Source organism: Rhinopithecus roxellana, chromosome 1 (genome assembly GCF_007565055.1).
Source record: "Rhinopithecus roxellana isolate Shanxi Qingling chromosome 1, ASM756505v1, whole genome shotgun sequence".
Classification (NCBI taxonomy): domain Eukaryota; kingdom Metazoa; phylum Chordata; class Mammalia; order Primates; family Cercopithecidae; genus Rhinopithecus; species Rhinopithecus roxellana.
Window position 1 is genome coordinate 21168151 of NC_044549.1, and position 18342 is coordinate 21186492.

An 18342-nucleotide genomic window follows, 5' to 3' on the forward strand; every position below is an offset into this window, starting at 1 on the left:
AGATCAGTGTGGAATTTCTGACCCATAGAACAGTAATATAATAAATGTGTGTACTTTCAATGTACTAACTTTGTAGTAATTTGTTACAGCAGCAATAGAAAACTGATGTATTTGCTCACCGTAGAGTCCCCTGTAACTTGAAGCAGATCCTTAGATACAGAGTGATAAATCATTGTTCACTGAGTTGAATTGTGAAGCAACATGTAGCTTGGAACTACAGAATGGCAACTTTATGTTCTTACTACATCACTGATGATCAGTCTGATGTTTATCACTAGCATCTAGACCTTTGTCAATCCATGACGAATGAATGACAAAGCCCAGCTTTCCTTATTGTTAGCAGTCCTGCGCCCTCTGACTTTGACTACAGTGGTGGTAAATAAATACTCTTGGCTCTGTGCAAAGCTTTACCTCCTTAACCTGTGCTGGCAGCTCAGTGGTAGAAAGGAACAGAAGGAGATGCCTTTTCCCTGTGGTATTTAACCTACTCAAAGGTACTTGACTGAGACCCTTTGATGGGGCCATTGAAAAGTCTTTTCTAGTCTTTGTTCTTAGGTAAGGGATTTGGAGTCAGACATACAAGGACTTTGAAATCCTGGCTCTGGTCTTCGCTAACTCTGTGACGTAGAGTAGGTTACTAAATACCTTGGAGCCTTGGTTTTCTTATACCTATGGTAGAGATAATAATACAGTTGACCCTTGAGCAAGCAGGGGTTGAGGTGCTGGCCACCCCTTGCAGTAAAAAATCCAAGTATAGATTTTTACTTCCCCCAAACTTGACTGAAAGCCTTTTATAAACAGTCAGTTAACACATGTTTCGTATGTTATGAAATGTAGCTTCATTATATACTGTATTCTTCTTCTTCTTCTTTTTTTTTTTGAGACAGAGTTTTGGTCTATTTCTCAGGATGGAGTGCAGTGGCACGATCTTGGCTCACTGCAACTTTTGCCTCCCAGGTTCAAGCGATTTTCCTGTCTCAGACTCCTGAGTAGCTGGGATTACAGGTGCAAGTCACCACGCTGGGCTAATTTTTGTATTTTTAGTAGAGATGGGGTTTCACCACGTTGGTCAGGCTGGTCTCAAACTCCTGACCTCGTGATCCACTTGCCTTGGCCTCCCAAAGTGCTGAGATTACAGGTGTGAGCCACCACACCTGGCCTATGTACTGTATTCTTACAATAAAGTAAGCTAAAGAAAAGAAAATGTTATGAAGAATATCATAAGGAAGATACAATATATTTACTTTTCATTAAGTGAAGTGGATCATCACAAAGGTCTTCATCCTTGTCATCTTTATGTTGAATAGGCTGAGGAGGAGGAGGAAAAGGAGGGGTTGGTCTTTCTTGCTGTCTCGGGGGTGGCAGAGGCAGAAGAAAACCCATGTGTAAGTGAACCAACCCAGTTCAAGCCCATATGTTCATGAGTCAACTGTATTTCCTTGAGTTGTCTTAATGATAAAATAAACAGATGTATGTATGTAAAGTTATTACTATACAATAGGCATTCAATGAATGCCTTCCTTCCCATCACAGGTGCATCACTACTGACAAACAATTCCAGACTTCTATTTACTTTGAAGAGTTGGTTACAAGCAGGTGATGCCATATGACGTTTGTTCTTAATTTTTGTTTTTAGGTTTTATTTTTAAAGACATACGTTTTTGGATTGCCTCATCCTTTCTTATATTTTCAAGTTTAGGGTTCTTGTCATTTTAGATGTTTGGTTAAGAATAACTGATGTGTAGTGGATGGTTTTAGTTATTTAAACATTGAGAGGGGTTGGTAGTGGGAACTATAGGCAGAGGTACGGAGGAGATCAAAATAAGATAAAATAAATAAGGTCATAGCACTCTAGAGTGGTTATTTTCTTCTGACAGAGCTTTATTGTCATTCTGGCTTTGGGAGCAGCTGCTGAGCCACTCATCTCTGGTCACATGCTAAGCCTAATATGAGTGAGCACGTCCGGGCTTATGACACTGACAAGAGACAGATGGCCTCTGGGGTACAGAGATGGGGAAGTCAGATTTAAATCTCAGTATCTTGATGCTACTCTACTTGTCTCCACATGCTCATTCAAATAGTATTCCTGTGTCTTGGCACTATCATTTGCAAAAAGAAGAGACACTCATCGTCTTATTTGGAAGGCTGGGCTTGCTGGGCTGAGAGTGAATGAGAAGCCCTCTTGCAGACCAGAGCTCTCACTTCTTTCTTGATTTCGCCTAACTGCTCTCCACTGTTGAGAAGCTTCCTTTCCACTGTCCCCTGGTCACTGCGGGCTCCTCCTCTACAACACTGCTTTAGAATGACCTCCTCCACCAGGCATCTTCTTAGACAGAGTCCTCTCCCCATCTTAGGCATGCCAGTCATCTTAACAACTCTATAGAACTTGTAATTAGTTTGTTTCTTAGGGACATATTTTAGCATTTCTGTCTTTTGTGGTTTCTTCAGTGTATTATAAGCTTTCTGTTGTGAGGAGGGCCTGTGTCTGTTCTGCAGTAGGTGCCTAAGCGCCTGAAGTGTCCCTGTACGATGCAGGTGATGATTAGAAGAGCATCCCAAATGCTTTGCACTGCATTGTTGACCTACAGCAGTTTTCTTTCATCATTTTTCTTATTCCTATAACTTTGGTTTTGGCCATGACTTCAACCCTGTGGCGATCTCTTGCTTGAGGCACTGCATGTTAGAAAATGGGTTATCTTCAGCCGGGCATGGTGGTTCATGCCTATAATCCCAGCACTTTGGGAGGCCGAGGTGGGCAGATCACCTGAGGTCAGGAGTTCAAGACCAGCCTGGTCGACATGGTAAAACCTCATCTCTACTAAAAATACAAAAATTAGCCAGGTATGGTGGCATGCGCCTGTAATCCCAGCCACTCAGGAGGCTGAGGCAGGAGAGGAGAATCGCTTCAACCCGGGAGGTGGAGGTTGCAGTGAGCTGAGATTGCCCCACTGTACTCCAGCCTGGGCGACGATCCTGTCTCAAACAAACAAACAAACAAACAAACAAATAAACAAACAAAAAGTCCAAAAAACAACCAAAACGAAAGTGGGTTATCTTCTTAGGCCTTACAGAACACGATCTATTATGTTATTGCTGCTCTAACCACTCCCTTTGTCTGCTGTCTCCATGGCCTGCAAGAGTGGCAATATCTTTCACTGGCCTTGGTTCTCAGAGCAGGTGGCACACAACTGAGGCTAGTGGCCTGGTAGGTAGGATGGCAAGGTGAGTTGCAACTAGAACTGTCCTCTGGCACAATGTTTGGATAGGGAGGCAGGAGGTTCCAAAGGGTGTGTTCTCTGGGTTTAAATGCATTGTAACCTAGTCTGAAGGTTTATCTGCTCATGCTAGAAAGATAGGAGTACATTGGTTTAATCTCAAAGGAGGAAGAGTGGGCAATTTTAGATTTAGGGCCACTCAGCATCTGCTTTTCCATCTTGAGTCTGGAGCCATTATAAATCTTTGAGATAAGAGAACTAATTTGGACTTGACATTGAGGAAACTGTGAAGGTAAGGATACTTTAAGAAGACTCATTCAAAATAAATGAAATTTGGAGGAGAAAGTGCTGGTACAGAATTATGGAGAATGAAATTTTAAAACCACATCTTGCTTTCTTTTCCCCACACCTGAGTTAGATCTTGGGCTCTGCCCAATATTATCTCTTAAGGGATAGAGTTTTAAAATGTTTCCCTTTTGTGTGGTGAGTGAGTCTGTGTGTATGCCAGGGGGTGGTCATCGAAAAGTAGGGTAATGGGGATATCCATAGTATGTGGATACAATTTGAGAATTAAGGCAAATAGAGCAAAGCTGTTCAGATTTGTTTAGTGCATTGGAATTTACAAATGTATCTTGAAATGTGAGTCACTAATGAAGACTTAGGAATACGTCATTTTGGTGGTGGTGCAAGATGAAATTTTAAGTTTTTTCTCATAATGGTATTCATTTTATACTGAATTTAGCTATTTGATTAGAATTCCACCAATGAAACCATTGCATCTCTTTTTCTGGGTTATTTTGAGTTGTTTTCCCTTTCTGTGTATAGACCTGGGCTGTGGTTTTTGTGGCTGTTAACACCTGGGGATTAACACCTAGCACCTGAGTGAAGGGGGCCAGCCCCCCCACACCTGTGGGCGTTTCTCATCAGGTGGAATGAGAGACTTGAGAAAAGAAAGAGACACAGAGACAAAGTATAGAGAAAGAAAAGTGGGCCCAGGGGACCAGCGCTCAGCATACGGAGGACCCGCACCGGCTGGTCTCTGAGTTCCCTCAGTATTTATTGATCATTATCTTTACCATCTCGGAGAGGGGGATCTGGCAGGACAATAGGGTAATAGTGGGGAGAGGGTCAGCAGGAAAACATGTGAACAAATGTCTCTGTGTCATAAGCAAGGTTAAGAAAAAGGTTCTGCGCTTTGATGTGCACATACATAAACATCTCCATGCATTAAAGAGCAGCATTGCCGCTAGCACAACTCACCTCCAGCCCTAAGGTGCTTTTCTCCTATCTCAGTAAATAGAACATGCAATCGGGTTTTACACCGAGACATTCCATTGCCAGGGAGGAGCAGGAGACAGATGCCTTCCTCTTATCTCAACTGCAAAGAGGCCTTCCTCTTTTCCTAACCCTCCTCAGCACAGACCCTTTACAGGTGTCAGATTGGGGAACAGTCAGGTCTTTCCCTTCCCATGAGGCCATATCTCAGACTATCACATGGGGAGAAACCTTGGACAATACCTGGCTTTCCTAGGCAGAGGTCCCTGCGGCCTTCCACAGTGTATTGTGTCCCCGGGTACTTGAGATTAGAGAATGATGATGGCTTTTAACAAGCATACTGCCTTCAAGCACTTGTTTTATGAAGCACTTCCTGCATAGCCCTAAATGCATTAAACCTTGAGTAAACACAGCACATGTCTCTGCAAGCACAGGGTTGGGGCTAGGGTTACAGATTAACGGCATCTCAAGGCAGAAGAATTTTTCTTAGTACAGAACAAAATGGAGTCTCTTATGTCTACTTTCTACATTGACACAGTAACAGTCTGATCTCACTTTTCTTTCCCCACACCTGAGTTAGATCTTGGGCTCTACCCAATATTTTCTCTTAAGGGATAGAGTTTTCAAATGTTTCCCTTTTGTGTGGGGAGTGAGTCTGTGTATATGCCAGGGGGTGGTCATCAAAAAGTAGGGTAATGGGGATATCAGGAGGGGTTTCTTGTTTTCAGGCCAGAGGGTAATGCTTGTATCGTTAGAAGTGGAGGGCTTCTTTGGATAGGGGAGGAGGAAGAATTTTTAGGATGAATCACACCGGAAGCCAATGATGAAATCTTGCAGTCCATTTTTTTAGACCTAGATGAACTGCTTTTCTTTCTTTCTTTCTTTTCCTTTTCTTTTCCTTTCCTTTCCTTTCCTTTCCTTTCCTTTCCTTTCCTTTCCTCTCCTCTCCTCTCCTCTCCTCTCCTCTCCTCTCCCTTTCTTTCTTTCTTTCTTTCTTTCTTTCTTTCTTTCTTTCTTTCTTTCTTTCTTTCTTTCTTTCTTTCTTTCTTTCTTTCTTTCTTTCTTTCTTTCTCTCTCTCTCTCTCTCTCTCTTTCTTTCTTTTCCTTCCTTCCTTCCTTCCTTCCTTCCTTCCTTCCTTCCTTCCTTCCTTCCTTCCTTCCTTCCTTCCTCCCTCCCTCCCTCCCTCCCTCCCTTCCTTCCTTCCTTCTTTCTTTTTTTTTTTTGAGATGGAGCCTCACTTTGTCCCCCAGGCTGGAATGCAGTGGCCTGATCTGCAAGCTCCACCTCCCGGGTTCATGCCATTCTCCTGCCTCAGCCTCCCGAGTAGCTGGGACTACAGGCGCGTGCCACCACGCCTGGAGACTTTTTTGTATTTTTAGTAGAGACAGGCTTTCACTGTGTTAGCCAGGATGGTCTTGATTTCCTGACCTCGTGATCCATCCGCCTCGGCCTCCCAAAGTGCTGGGATTACAGGCATGAGCCACCGCGCCCAGCTGAATGGCATTTCTTAGGAGGTTGTAAGTGGTGGGATCAGGTAGGAAAGTCCGGAGGAAGGGCCTTCATGTTTCCTGCCCTGGGATTTTCCTTGGGGTTTCTGCTGGCTGTTTGCATGTTCTCTTTTGTGGTCAAGGAAAGCCCCGTGCTCTCCTTCAAAGGAGAAGGTCTGCTTTTGTGTTTAAATCTGATCAAACTCTATGCTACTTTACTTGGCTTTTACAAGGAATAAGTTGTACCTGAAGGCGTCAGTAAAGCAGGGAACAAAAGAGATTTACAGATAATGATTTCTAGGAGATGAGAGTGAAGTGATGTTTGAGGATATGGACAATGTTTTCTTTCACAATGAAAGTGAAGTAAGGTGAATGATGTTTTTATTGCCAGAAGTAACTGCATCTGTTGAGTTCCTTAGCCAGGCAAATATAACAACCCTTATACTTTGACTTCATTTTGTCTGGATCTTTAAACAGAAAGATTGGAACAATCAGATTGTTTCAGATTGAAAGGCTGAAGACACAGGAGTTGTATAACTGAAGTAGGAAGGAGGACTCCTTTCTTTCGCCTCTTTGATCAGCTCATATTCTTCTTCACAAACCCTCCACTATTCCCCATTGCCTCCTTATTACATCCTAACTGGTGTGCTGAGATATATCGATCCTCTCAGCTTTGTGGGCAGCAGGAGCCTCTTAGCTTGTCATAGGGGTGGGTCAAGAGGGCTATTTGGCCTAGAGCTGTACATTCAGGGAAAGCCTGCATTTTAAAATTTCATCTTATCTATGACATAGGCAATATGTTTGCTTGTATATTAAAAGTATTTACTAGGTAATTCTAAATATTTAAAAGCAACCAAATTTCCTGTGACTCTGTTTTGGCATTTTCTTTCTTTTTTAATATACTAGGAGCCTAAAAAAAAAAAAAAAAAAAAAAAAGGAGAAGGCCCAGGCACCTACACTCTGAGGGGCCCCCACAGTCAGTTGCATAGGATTTCATACTATGGTAATGGTCATAGCAGCTATTGAGGAGGACAGACCTTCAATAACTAATCATGCAAAGAAGTCACTAATGTGAGGACTGGGTGCCTTGAAAGGGTGTAATAGGGACCCTCCCCTATTTGGGCCATCAGGAAGGATTTCTCCAAGCAGGTGAAATTGAAGGGGCCTCTTCCCCTTCCCCTAGAGGGGATCAATGTTAGACAGCAGAGGTGATAAATCTCAATAACCAATTGGTTTTTAAGGAAAGAGCCAAACTCTAGGATGATGCTCATAATTTGGGTTTGGGCAAAGGGGTGAATTGGCAGTGTTGTTAACCAAACTAGGTAACCAGGGATTCTTTTAGGGTAACTAAAACTATTTTCTGGCAGTAGATGGGTTGACAAGATGATTAGTTCAGTGTTGGGGTATGTTGAGGGTGAGAGGCCTTTGAGACATCAGAGTAGAGATGTTTTGCAAATGTATGATCTTGTGTTATAAGAAGAGCTTAGTAACTCCTTGTAAATTCAGAACCTCATAGTATGTAAGGCAGTGGATAGTCCAGGGGGAAATTGAAAGAAGAATGGATATATGGCCTCTGCTTTCAAGGAGTTTATTCTCTAATTGCAGTCAAGGAGTTCAATAACCACAGATTATCCCAGTAACCCTCTAAGACAACAGCAAGAGAAATGTCTTAGGCGGTACAACAGTGATTGCCAAATGAATTGTATCAATGTTTCTTGATTTTCTATATCCATCTTAGTATTTAAGTAAAATCGTGCATTTGGTTTTCCTTTTGTTTCACTCTGGTAGTTAGAGGTAGGTTGAAAATAGCGTGACCTTATTTAATAGCACCATGGGTTATTTGCTTTGGAGTAATTAATTTTAAATTTATGATGTAGGTACTGTTATTTGTCCCATTTTACAGAAGAGAAAACTGTGGCACGGAGGGGTTCAGTAACTCTCCCAAAGTTATGTAACTAACAAATTATAAAGTTGGTATTTGGACTTAGATAATCCAAAATCAAAGCCCCTTCCCCTAATTTTTAATCCTATTTTTTAACTAACTATATCCCCTATCATTTAAGTTATTTGAAAACCTTATTTTCAGTGACTGCGTAATTTATTTAACATTCTCCTAGTGCCTGTATTTCCATTTATATTTTCCAGATAAATCCCTGCAAGTGGGCTTCCTGTACTAAGAAATATAAAATGTTTAAGACTTCTTAAACCAAATACAACTCATTTTCAGAAAAGTTCAAAAAATTTGCAGTCTGTATATACTTTTCAATCCCATATAGAAGTTTTCTCAATCCCATATGATTGTCTAAACCGAAATAGAACTCAGCAACACTGTGATAAAGGTGGTGGTTAGGATAGTAAATCAGAGACTGTTAGGGCAGAAAAGAACTCCAGGTTTCATCTAGGCCTGCCTCCCTCTTTTATTTGTTAAGAACCAAGGCTTAGAAAGGTTAAGAAACATGACCCAAACACGCCATTACAGGCATAGTTGGACAAGGACCTGCATACAGCACTATGTGCTATATTGAGCCTGAGACTTTTGGATGGTTTGGACGATTCCAGGGTGTCCTGAAATGACTGCCCGGGGTCGCCCCTGAGATACAAGAGACTTTTAGTGTTTGGGTCAGCTTCCAAGTTTTCCCCTGAGTTTCACAGTCGTATCAGAGGGGTGGAAGTAACCCAAAGGGGTCTGTCCTGAACTGAGAAGCCCATTATCACCTAGAGATAAAGAAGTCTGCTGGGCCAGGGGAAATCCTGAAATCTCCTTTCATGAATTTACTTTGACCTGGCCTAGTGTCAGATCCACGAGGGTGATTCTGGACTCTCTTTTCATTATTGTGTTGATGGTATGATATGTGTCAATAAAGGGCTACTCACGTAATTTAAAACTCACATAATTTAAGACTTTTTTTTTTTTTTTTTTTGAGACAGAGTCTCGCTCTGTCACCCAGGCTGGGGTGCAGTGGCCAGATCTCAGCTCACTGCAAGCTCCGCCTCCCGGGTTCACGCCATTCTCCTGCCTCAGCCTCCTAGGTAGCTGGGACTACAGGCGCCAGGCTAGCTTTTTGTATTTTTTTTTTAGTAGAGACGGGGTTTCACCGTGTTAGCCAGAGATGGTCTCGATCTCCTGACCTCCTGATCCGCCCGTCTCGGCCTCCCAAAGTGCTGGGATTATAGGCTTGAGCCACCGTGCCTGGCCTGTTTTTTTTTTTTTTTTTTTAATAGCAGTGACCAAAAATGGAGGGTGTTTCTGTTTATTTATTTATTTTTTATTTTATTTATCTATTTATTTTTGAGATGGAGTCTTGCTCTATCGCCCAGGCTGGAGTGCAGTGGTGCGATCTTGGCTCACTGCAAACTCCGCCTCCTGGGTTCACGCCATTCTCCTGCCTCAGCCTCCTATGTAGCTGGGACCACAGGCGCCCGCCCCCATGCCTGGCTATTTTTTTGTATTTTTTGTAGAGGCGGGGTTTCACCGTGTTAGCCAGGATGGTCTCGATCTCCTGACCTCATGATCTGCCCGTCTTAGCCTCCCAAAGTGCTGGGATTACAGGCGTGAGCCACCACGCCCGGCTGGGTATTTCTGTTTATTAACCAGAACTGACTCCACCATGTGGCAATAATGTAAACAAAATTTGCAATTTGATTTGGCTTGATATCTGGCTAGGTGGGGCTAAGGTGTTTTAACAGTAAATCTCAAAGTTTCATTGCCTTAGCACAATAAGGGATTGTTTCTTACAAAATCTGAAGCAGGCTGGTTGATCACCTTCTGAGTTGCAGATATGCCACACCAAGGTTGCCCAGGCAGGAGAAGAGAGAGGTAAAGGAGTCATGTAGACTGCTAACTGACCCAGCTTGGAAAGTGACATGTGCTAGTTCAGCTTACAGTGTATTAGCCAGAACTAAAAACATGGGTCCATGTTTTTAACTGGAGGGAGAGGCTGGGAAAGAATGGGAGCAGCACACAGATATTTAATGAACACTAATTGTTTCTTCCATACACTTGATGCTTGATATTTTGAAATTATCAACCTAAAAAAATGTGTAGGCAATTTCACATCATTTCAAGTTTTAAACATAAAGATAAAAGTTTCATATCACTTTCCTTCAGAGAGGCTTGAAGGGCCACTGTATGGAGAAGTACCCACTGTCGATGCAAAGAAATTCTTTGGATTTCTGTGTTAAAAATAATGGAACTTTTGCTTAATGTTTGTGAGATTTGGGCAAGTAGTCTAACTTCTCTAAATGAGTATCCCTAAAGAAAAAGGGGATAACAGTGCTTCATTCAGGGGTATGTTGCGTAAATTAGGTTGAAGACTGAACATAAAACACTTGACACAGTGCAGAGTACATGGTAAGTATTCAACAAATGTGAGTTTTTATTTTGTTTTCATTGATATTATTGATATTGTAGTGGCATTTACTACTATGCACAGTAGTGTAGGATCCTCAGAATCATCCTCAGTGTTGTATCCATAATCAGAAGACAGTGTACTTGATGGAAACAAGTGAGGTTTTGTCCAGATTCTGGCAATAAAATGTTTTTTATTTTCTGTGTGTTCTTATATTTGTAGATCATGGGGAATTTCAGAGGTCATGCCCTCCCTGGAACCTTCTTTTTTATCATGGGTCTTTGGTGGTGTACAATGAGTACTCTGAAGTATATCTTCAAAAAGCAAAAGCGCACCTGCTACCTTGGTTCCAAAACATTATTCTGTCGATTGGAAATTTTGGAGGGAATTATAATAGTTGGCATGGCTTTAACTGGTGAGTGGACCATCTGTTTTCTGTTTTTACCTTTTGGGTGTTTTCATATGTAAAATATGAAACAATATAAAATCATGAAATTGCTAAAAGGAATTTTTATTTAAAAAAATCTCAACACATATTCTAATTGTAATTTCTATCAGATACAATTCATTGGGAAGGTAATAATTTACACTTATACAAAGAGCTATTTCTTAATGAATTAGTCATAATAGTTAACTTGCATGCCCAAAGTGAGTTTCTTTTAAAGAATTGGTTGGAGCTTCTGAAATAATTTTATATCAATTGTTCCGATCTCTGACAGAACAAACCCTATCAAAAACCATTTTGCAAATCATGTGAAATTAATCAAGTAATTATGGAAAAACTTCAGTAATACATTATTTCTGATAGGCTGTAGAAGACTTTAGCCTTCTGCACACATCTTTTTTTCTTGGTTCCTAAGCTGGAGAAAGAGATTAGGCCAGATAACTTCTAAGGCCTTTCCACTGAATCTTCCATCTGAAGATTCAGTGAAAATGTTCTGCGTTCTTGAGAGTTCCACTCTAGCCGCTCCGTTATAAAAGATAAATTTTCTGATTTTCCCATTAGATTTCTTCATGCTTTATTCATGGCAACAGGTCTTTGTTATGGCATCAAATTACACAGTAACATTTCCAAAGAGGGAAATTTCCTTGCCAAATCCTATAGATTAACAAATAAGGCAGTATCTGTAAGAAAGTTTAACTGTTTGCATATCAGACTAGATCATCTGCTGTATCTGTCTGGGCTTCTTTTTTCCTTTTTTCTTTTTTTTTTTTTTTTGAGATGGAGTCTTGGTCTATCAGCCAGGCTGGAGTGCAGTGGCATTATCTTGGCTCACTGCAACCTCTGCCTCTTGGGTTCAAGCAATTGTGCCTCAGGCTCTCAAGTAGGCAGGATTACAAGTGCCTGCCACCATACCCGGCTAATTTTTGTGTGTTTAGTAGAGATGGGGTTTCACCATGTTGGCCAGGCTCGGTGCGAATTCCTGACCTCCAGTGATCTGCCCGCCTCGGCCTCCCGAAGTGTTGGGATTACAGGTGTGAGCCACTGTGCTCAGTCTTGTCTGGGCTTTCTCAGTTATCATAATTGGAGAAAAGCTGAACTCTTTAGCATTTTTATCTGGTACCAAGCACAACCCCCTACTTTATGGCAGCTACTGAAAGATGTAGTATTTAAGAAGGAAGTAATCAATTTCCATAGGAGTTGTCTCCCAAATTCAAATCTCCAAATAATTCAGGATGTATCTTAGTCATTAGATTGGAATGGGCAGTGGAACTAAGATCATTGGCATTGAAGATCTGAAATAGCTGTTTAATTCAATTGGCTATCTTTGACTAAAACTATTTATTTGAACCAGCATCTGAACCTCCAAAACAAGCCTTAAGTGCCAGTGCTCAGCTGTTAGGGAACACCTCAGAGAGAAGAATCAATGTCACAAGAGACCATTAGATTGGAATAAGCAATGGGCTAATCCTCCTGCATCTTCTTGAATTCTAGGTAAAGCAGAGTTGCTAAAACTGTGATATGTTTCTTTGCAGGCATGGCTGGGGAGCAGTTTATTCCTGGAGGGCCCTATCTGATGTTATATGACTATAAACAGGGCCACTGGAACCAACTCCTAGGCTGGCATCATTTCACCATGTATTTCTTCTTTGGGCTGTTTGGTGTGGCAAACATAATATGTTTCACCATCAGTTCACTTCCTGTTTCCTTAACCAAGTTAATGTTGTCAAATGCCTTATTTGTGGAGGGTAAGTATTAATGAGTATTTTCATGTACCTTTCTCTATTAGTGGGCATTTGTGTAGCCCTTCATATTAATATACTTCTAGCATCTTGTTGCAGCCTTGATTGATAGGGCCATATATTTGGGCCATAATGAAATATTTGGGTGTCCTAGGCAGAGTGCCAAAGATCTACGTGCTGTACTGACTCATTTAGTAGAACTGGGCAAACACAATTGTTCAATTGCTATGTTCACATTTCACATCTGTCTCAAAGGACCACTTACGAAGGTTACTCATCTCTGGGTTGTTCTGAAGATTATCATTTTTTTTTTTTTTACTTTTAACAAATGAAAACTGATCCCAGAGTAATAAAGCATGAATACACTGAAATGAGGCAGCCACATACAGCGGAACAGCTTCCACTATCTACTAATAGGCTTTTTCATATTGATACAGTAATACTCTGCCATGTCATGACAAGTAGGGTCCAAAAAATGCAGTCACATAAAAAATATGGGGTCCTAATTTTGGAAAGTTAATTAAAACAATATTTTTTGTTCAGCTGGTCCCCCAGTTACTGTAGGGAGAAAAAAGAAAACAAGCATTTAATGATTTGTTTTCATGTATTACACAGGTAAGAAATAGATTGATTATGGAAATAGATAACCACAAATTGATCAGGAGGCAGTCACTTCCTACTTACCTTACCTCTGGCATCTGATGATAAGAACTTTTGCCCATACCTCTTGGGAACAAGGGCTGGACAAAAGATGGATGTCAACAACTAATAGCCCAGTTCTCATTATCTCAGGGTGTTACCATATTTTGAATGAACATCTTTTCTCTTTGTCTTCATGAAAAAGATGAAGCTGGAACCTGTCCATGGGATGAAGAAATGCAGTTATTTACTACTTCTTGGGAGCTTCCAGAGTCTGTTGTTATACCTGTCAAAATCCACCCTTATGATTTATATGTGTTTGCCTCCTCCAGTGGACTGAATTGCTTAAGGCGATGCTTTGATTTATTCATCTAGGTGCTCATCTGAATTATTACACTTGCCATGCTTACTGTTCTTTGTCCTGCTTAGAAGATGCTTTGAAATATTTTCATCTTATGGAGATTCCAACTTCATCTTAATACTTTTCATTTGGATAAAGAGGAAAAGATATTCATTCAAAAATACAGTTAACACCCTGAGATAATGAGAATCCATTCTTTGAAAATGTCACAATATGTTAGAGAATAAAGGTCAGGGAAAACAAAAAGAAGGTTAGATTTCAAAGATTCTATTCTAATGAGGTGGTAATGTCCCCAGAAATGCAGTACTGTGGGAATCAGTGGGCACCTGCTCTTTTGGACAAATGTGTGTATGTGTAAAATTCTGTTTACAGAGAGAGGGCGAGAGAGAAACAGTGGGTGACCCTTGGTTCCACTGAAGAAGATAATCTGTTTTTTCCCCATCAGCTTTTATCTTCTACAACCACACTCATGGCCGGGAAATACTGGACATCTTTGTGCACCAGCTGCTGGTTTTGGTCGTCTTTCTGACAGGCCTCATTGCCTTTCTAGAGTTCCTTGTTCGGAACAATGTACTTCTGGAGCTACTGCGGTCAAGCCTCATTCTGCTTCAGGGGAGCTGGTTCTTTCAGGTGAGTTGGGGTCTCTAGTTAATGTACCTGGACCCTTTGCTTGTAACTTCTCTGTTTATTTGATGAGGCAGTTTGCTGTAGACCCCAGAGACTTCCCTCCAACGTATGGCCTGTAGTAAGATCATGGGCCTCTGAGAAGTGATGTTTGACTGTCCCAATAGCCTTGATGGGAGAATTGTCAAGCAGCTGGGAAGTGGTGCATGCACATCTTCATCACATACCTGGACATCCATTATGTAGGAACTCTGAGCTGACGCTTTTAGTTAGAAGCAGTTCCTGACACTAAAGCAGCTTATAGCGTAATAAGCTTAAGAAACATATAGAAGGCAGAAAAGAGAGCAAACTATTATTTATTGAGAAATAACTATATGTTGGCTACTGTACCAAACCTTTATATATACATTGTTTTATTTTTTCCTTGCAACAGCCTGGAATTCAGGCATTATCATCACCAATTTACAGATAGGAAGACTCAGAGAGACCAAGTCTCATACAATAATGGAGCTAGGATCTAAATTTGGATTCGTCCGACCCGAGGCCCCAGGCTTTTTCCATTTTAAGCTGTCAACTCTTTAACCTTGATGTGTTGTTGAAAGCATGAATTCCAATCAGTGAACATACATTTTATAGAGAGCGATGAATCATAATCCAACATGCATACATATCTGTAAACAAAGTCTAGGATGGAAGGTGAATTTTGGTTTAATCAGGGGAGACTCCTTAGAAGAGATTTTTAGTCACCAGAGAGCAGAGATTTGGGATAATGAGGTTATTTTAGAGATTTGTATTGCACATGAGGAGTGGTAAAAAGCATTGGTAGGGGAGCAGGAGAGAAATATCATTGTCAAATGGGATAGAAAAGATGTACTATTTAAGCATGCAAGAAAGTGGAAAGGCTGTTGGGGCAAAGGCCAGTAAAGAGGGACTAGATCCAACGGTTATTTTAACGGAAAACTTCATAGAAAAAACTAACAAATACTCTATAATGTGAAGAAGCTGATAATTGGTGAATTTAATTATGTAAAATGTTATATAAAACACTCTATATATGTTACTGTGTCTTGTGTATCTTGTCTGCTCCTCACACATAACAATGACAGATAAAATAAAATAAAATAAAATAATAGAAAAATAGAAAAAAATAGAAAATTGGAAAGAAAATGTTAAAAATAAATTTAAACAATACAGTAGAAAACACTAACTGCAATGAAGCAAAACAAACAAAAAGAGGCCAAAGAAACTTGTGCGCTGGATGTAGAACAGAAATGCAGAGCAAGAGTCAAGCTGAGCCCACAAGCCCAGAGCAGACGGTGACGGTTGGTTTTTTTGGCTCCAGTGAGACTAAAAGAAAGTAAAAGGACTCCTTTCAAGGTGGAGGATGAAACCAGGCTTTTGGGACTCTTTGATTGTGTTTTTTATATATTCTATATTCCTAATGGTTTTTCATCTGATTGATCTCTCACTTTCTAATAGAAGTCTGTTGAAGTTTTATATTACAGGTCTGGATCTGTCCATTTCTTCTTATGTTAATTTTTTGCTTTGTTGTAAGGCTGTTTTCTGCTTCTCTGTCTTTTTTTTTTTTTTTCAGTCTTTTTTTTAGTTCGATTCTGATCTCATTTATTTTCAGTCTTTCTTGGTTTAAAATAAAAGCATTTAAACAAATACATTTGTCTGCACAGTGCTAGAGCTGCCTTCCGTAAAATTTGATGTGTTAGTTTGTAGTTTTTCAATGTGTTGATGTAGTTTTCACTGTTGGGTAATTTTGAATGTTATTTCCAGGTGCTTCTCTCTTTAATTTATGAGTTATTTAGGAGTACACTTTGAAGTTTCCAAAAATATTCTTTTTTTCTTCTTATTTCTTTCTAATGTAATTGTTTTATGGTCAGGGAATGTGTTCTCTTTGCAATGTGTTGAGACTTCCTTTGGAACATGGCCCAATGTCAGTGGTTGTAAATGATCCAGGTAGTCAAAAGGAAAGTATATCCTCTTTGTGTGGTTTAGGAGTCCTCATATATTTACTAGACCAAGTTTGTTAAAAGGCTAAACATTCAAATAAAGAAAGGCAGGACAAGAGGGGAGACCCAAAGAGAACAGAATTATAAACATAAGAGCAGAATGAATGAAATTAATTAGTGTTCAGTTAATAGTGACTACTGTCTAGGGTCTGAAGGAGGAAGCTGTGGGTTATGCCTCAACTGGGAATAGGTTGGCTTAGTGTTGCCCCTTTTGGCAGATAAATGTTTTCATATTTCTCCCAAAAGCTTTTCTAAGGAAGAGATTAATGCCTTTGGGCATAAATCCACGATTATTTAGAAAATTTTTCATCTACCAATATGTCTAGACTAGACTGTTTCCTTTTTTCCTGGTGGTCAGCCTAAATAATGTCTGCAGCCTTAAAGAAAAATGAACATTTAATACCAATGTAAACACACACACTGGCAGGAAATGAAGGTTTAGGCATAGTGACACTCCCACTACTGTACTCCTCTGAAACAAAAATGTCTAGAAACTTAGGTGAATTTATTATGCTTCCAGTTGATAAGTGTGGTATATGAATGTTTATGGCAAAACGCTGTCTTAAGCTAACAATATTATGTCATGACTTGCTTTTCACCATATTACCATATTTTTTTCTCACTACTTCTTCATGTATGGTTAATATGTTAATACTCGTGCATAAACTGTGTATAGAGGGATTAGATAAAACACTCACCTAGACTCTTGGAACCATAAGTATGGAGATGTGAACTGAAGGAAACAAATACTCAGACTGGCCACTTTTTTATCACACACATATAAATGATTGGGTAATACGTAAATGGAGAGGGAATTTCCCTTCCAACTTATTAGCAACGCTTTCTTTCCTGAACCACATCACAGTCAAAAATGTTTTCTCAATAACCTAGCCACATCATACACTTTAAAAAAGAAAAAAAAAAAAAATCCTGCAAGCCCCTTTATTCCATGAATCATGTTTTCCCTGTGTCTCTATGTGGGAGAATATTTCAAAAGCTCGCTTTGCACCTTCTCATTCCCAAGCTCCCTCCAGTCATTTTCACTGCCCAGGTGTGGGGACAATCAGGGAATGAGGAAGGTGCTCCTGCTGTTGTTGCTTCTTCTTATTTTGGACAGTTGCTTCCACTGCATCTCCCAGCTCCATTGATTCCCACAGGGATTCCTCCCACGACTGCATAGATCCTGAGCCCAAATGAAAGCTCAGTCTTTGTTTTGCCTTTATGAAGGACAAAAGTTCATTTTTAAATGACAAAAAGGCCCAACTAAGCAGTAATCGTTTGAGGTCTGATGCGGCAGCAGATCAAACATTTGCTTAGGCTTTTAGTGTTGAAAGAAATGATTGGATAATCAGATAACAACAGGAAATTCAGACTTCGCTATAGGAAATCGGCCCCAGGCTTATTGCCTATAAGAGAAGATAATTATTTACACTTGAAATGTGATACCAATGAAGCTTAAACTAGTCTAAACTAGTCGAAACCAGATGTTCAGGAATGGCATACAGGTTGTAGCAAGAAAAACTTTTTTTTTGCAGGTTGAGGTTTTTTTGGAATTTTATATAAGGAAACAAGACGACAAATAAAAGTGAAGTTTCTGTATTTAAAGGAGGATTTAATGAGTTGTGGCAGTTTCTAGCTTTAATTTGGGGTTTCAGCTTTCCTAATTTATTTGTGTTTGGCCTCGAATGACTATGGGATGTTTCTATGGCTTTCACTGTAGTCACATCAGTTAATTCTGTTCAGTGGCTTCAGTCAAATCTTTAGCTTTCAGCATTAGGCTCTGAGGGTGCTAAAGAGATTGGCGATGAGAGGGGCTCCAAGTTTCTCTTCTCCTGATGTAAACAGCAAAAAGTTTGGTAGAATTAATGATGCCTAATGGAGATGACTTGAGATTTTATTTTGGAAGCTCCAAAAAGCAATTATGAATATCGCATGTAGTGACAAGTCCCTGGGCCCGCAGTTTAGACCAACCTGAATCTGAATGCTAGCTTTACCACACTAATTACATGAATCACCATAGATAATATGTTCCGTGCCGTTTCTATATTAATGGAAATATTAATAATATCTCATGGGGTTATTGGGAAAAATATATGTTATAACTTGACAATGCATGCTGCCCTGAGGAGAGGACTGCTAATTCCAGAGGAAGGGGAGCAGAGGAAGCTTCCAGAAGAAGGTGAAAG

At 40.2% G+C, this 18342-nt stretch overlaps 1 protein-coding gene across 5 annotated transcripts in view; it reads left to right on the top strand.

The window, feature by feature from the left end:
* Positions 1 to 18342, top strand: part of TMEM45A (transmembrane protein 45A) — an 81707-nt gene that overhangs the window by 53160 nt on the left and 10205 nt on the right. For 4 of the 5 annotated variants that reach the window (XM_010368844.1, XM_030940110.1, XM_010368843.2 and 1 more), the window contains 3 exons: positions 10550 to 10742; positions 12305 to 12517; positions 13957 to 14141. In XM_010368844.1, the coding sequence (XP_010367146.1) occupies positions 10553 to 10742; positions 12305 to 12517; positions 13957 to 14141 (588 nt within the window). In that variant the 5' untranslated portion in view covers positions 10550 to 10552. Of the gene's footprint in view, positions 1 to 3397; positions 3508 to 10549; positions 10743 to 12304; positions 12518 to 13956; positions 14142 to 18342 lie in introns of those variants that run through there. The other variant, XM_030940118.1, reaches the window with a different exon arrangement.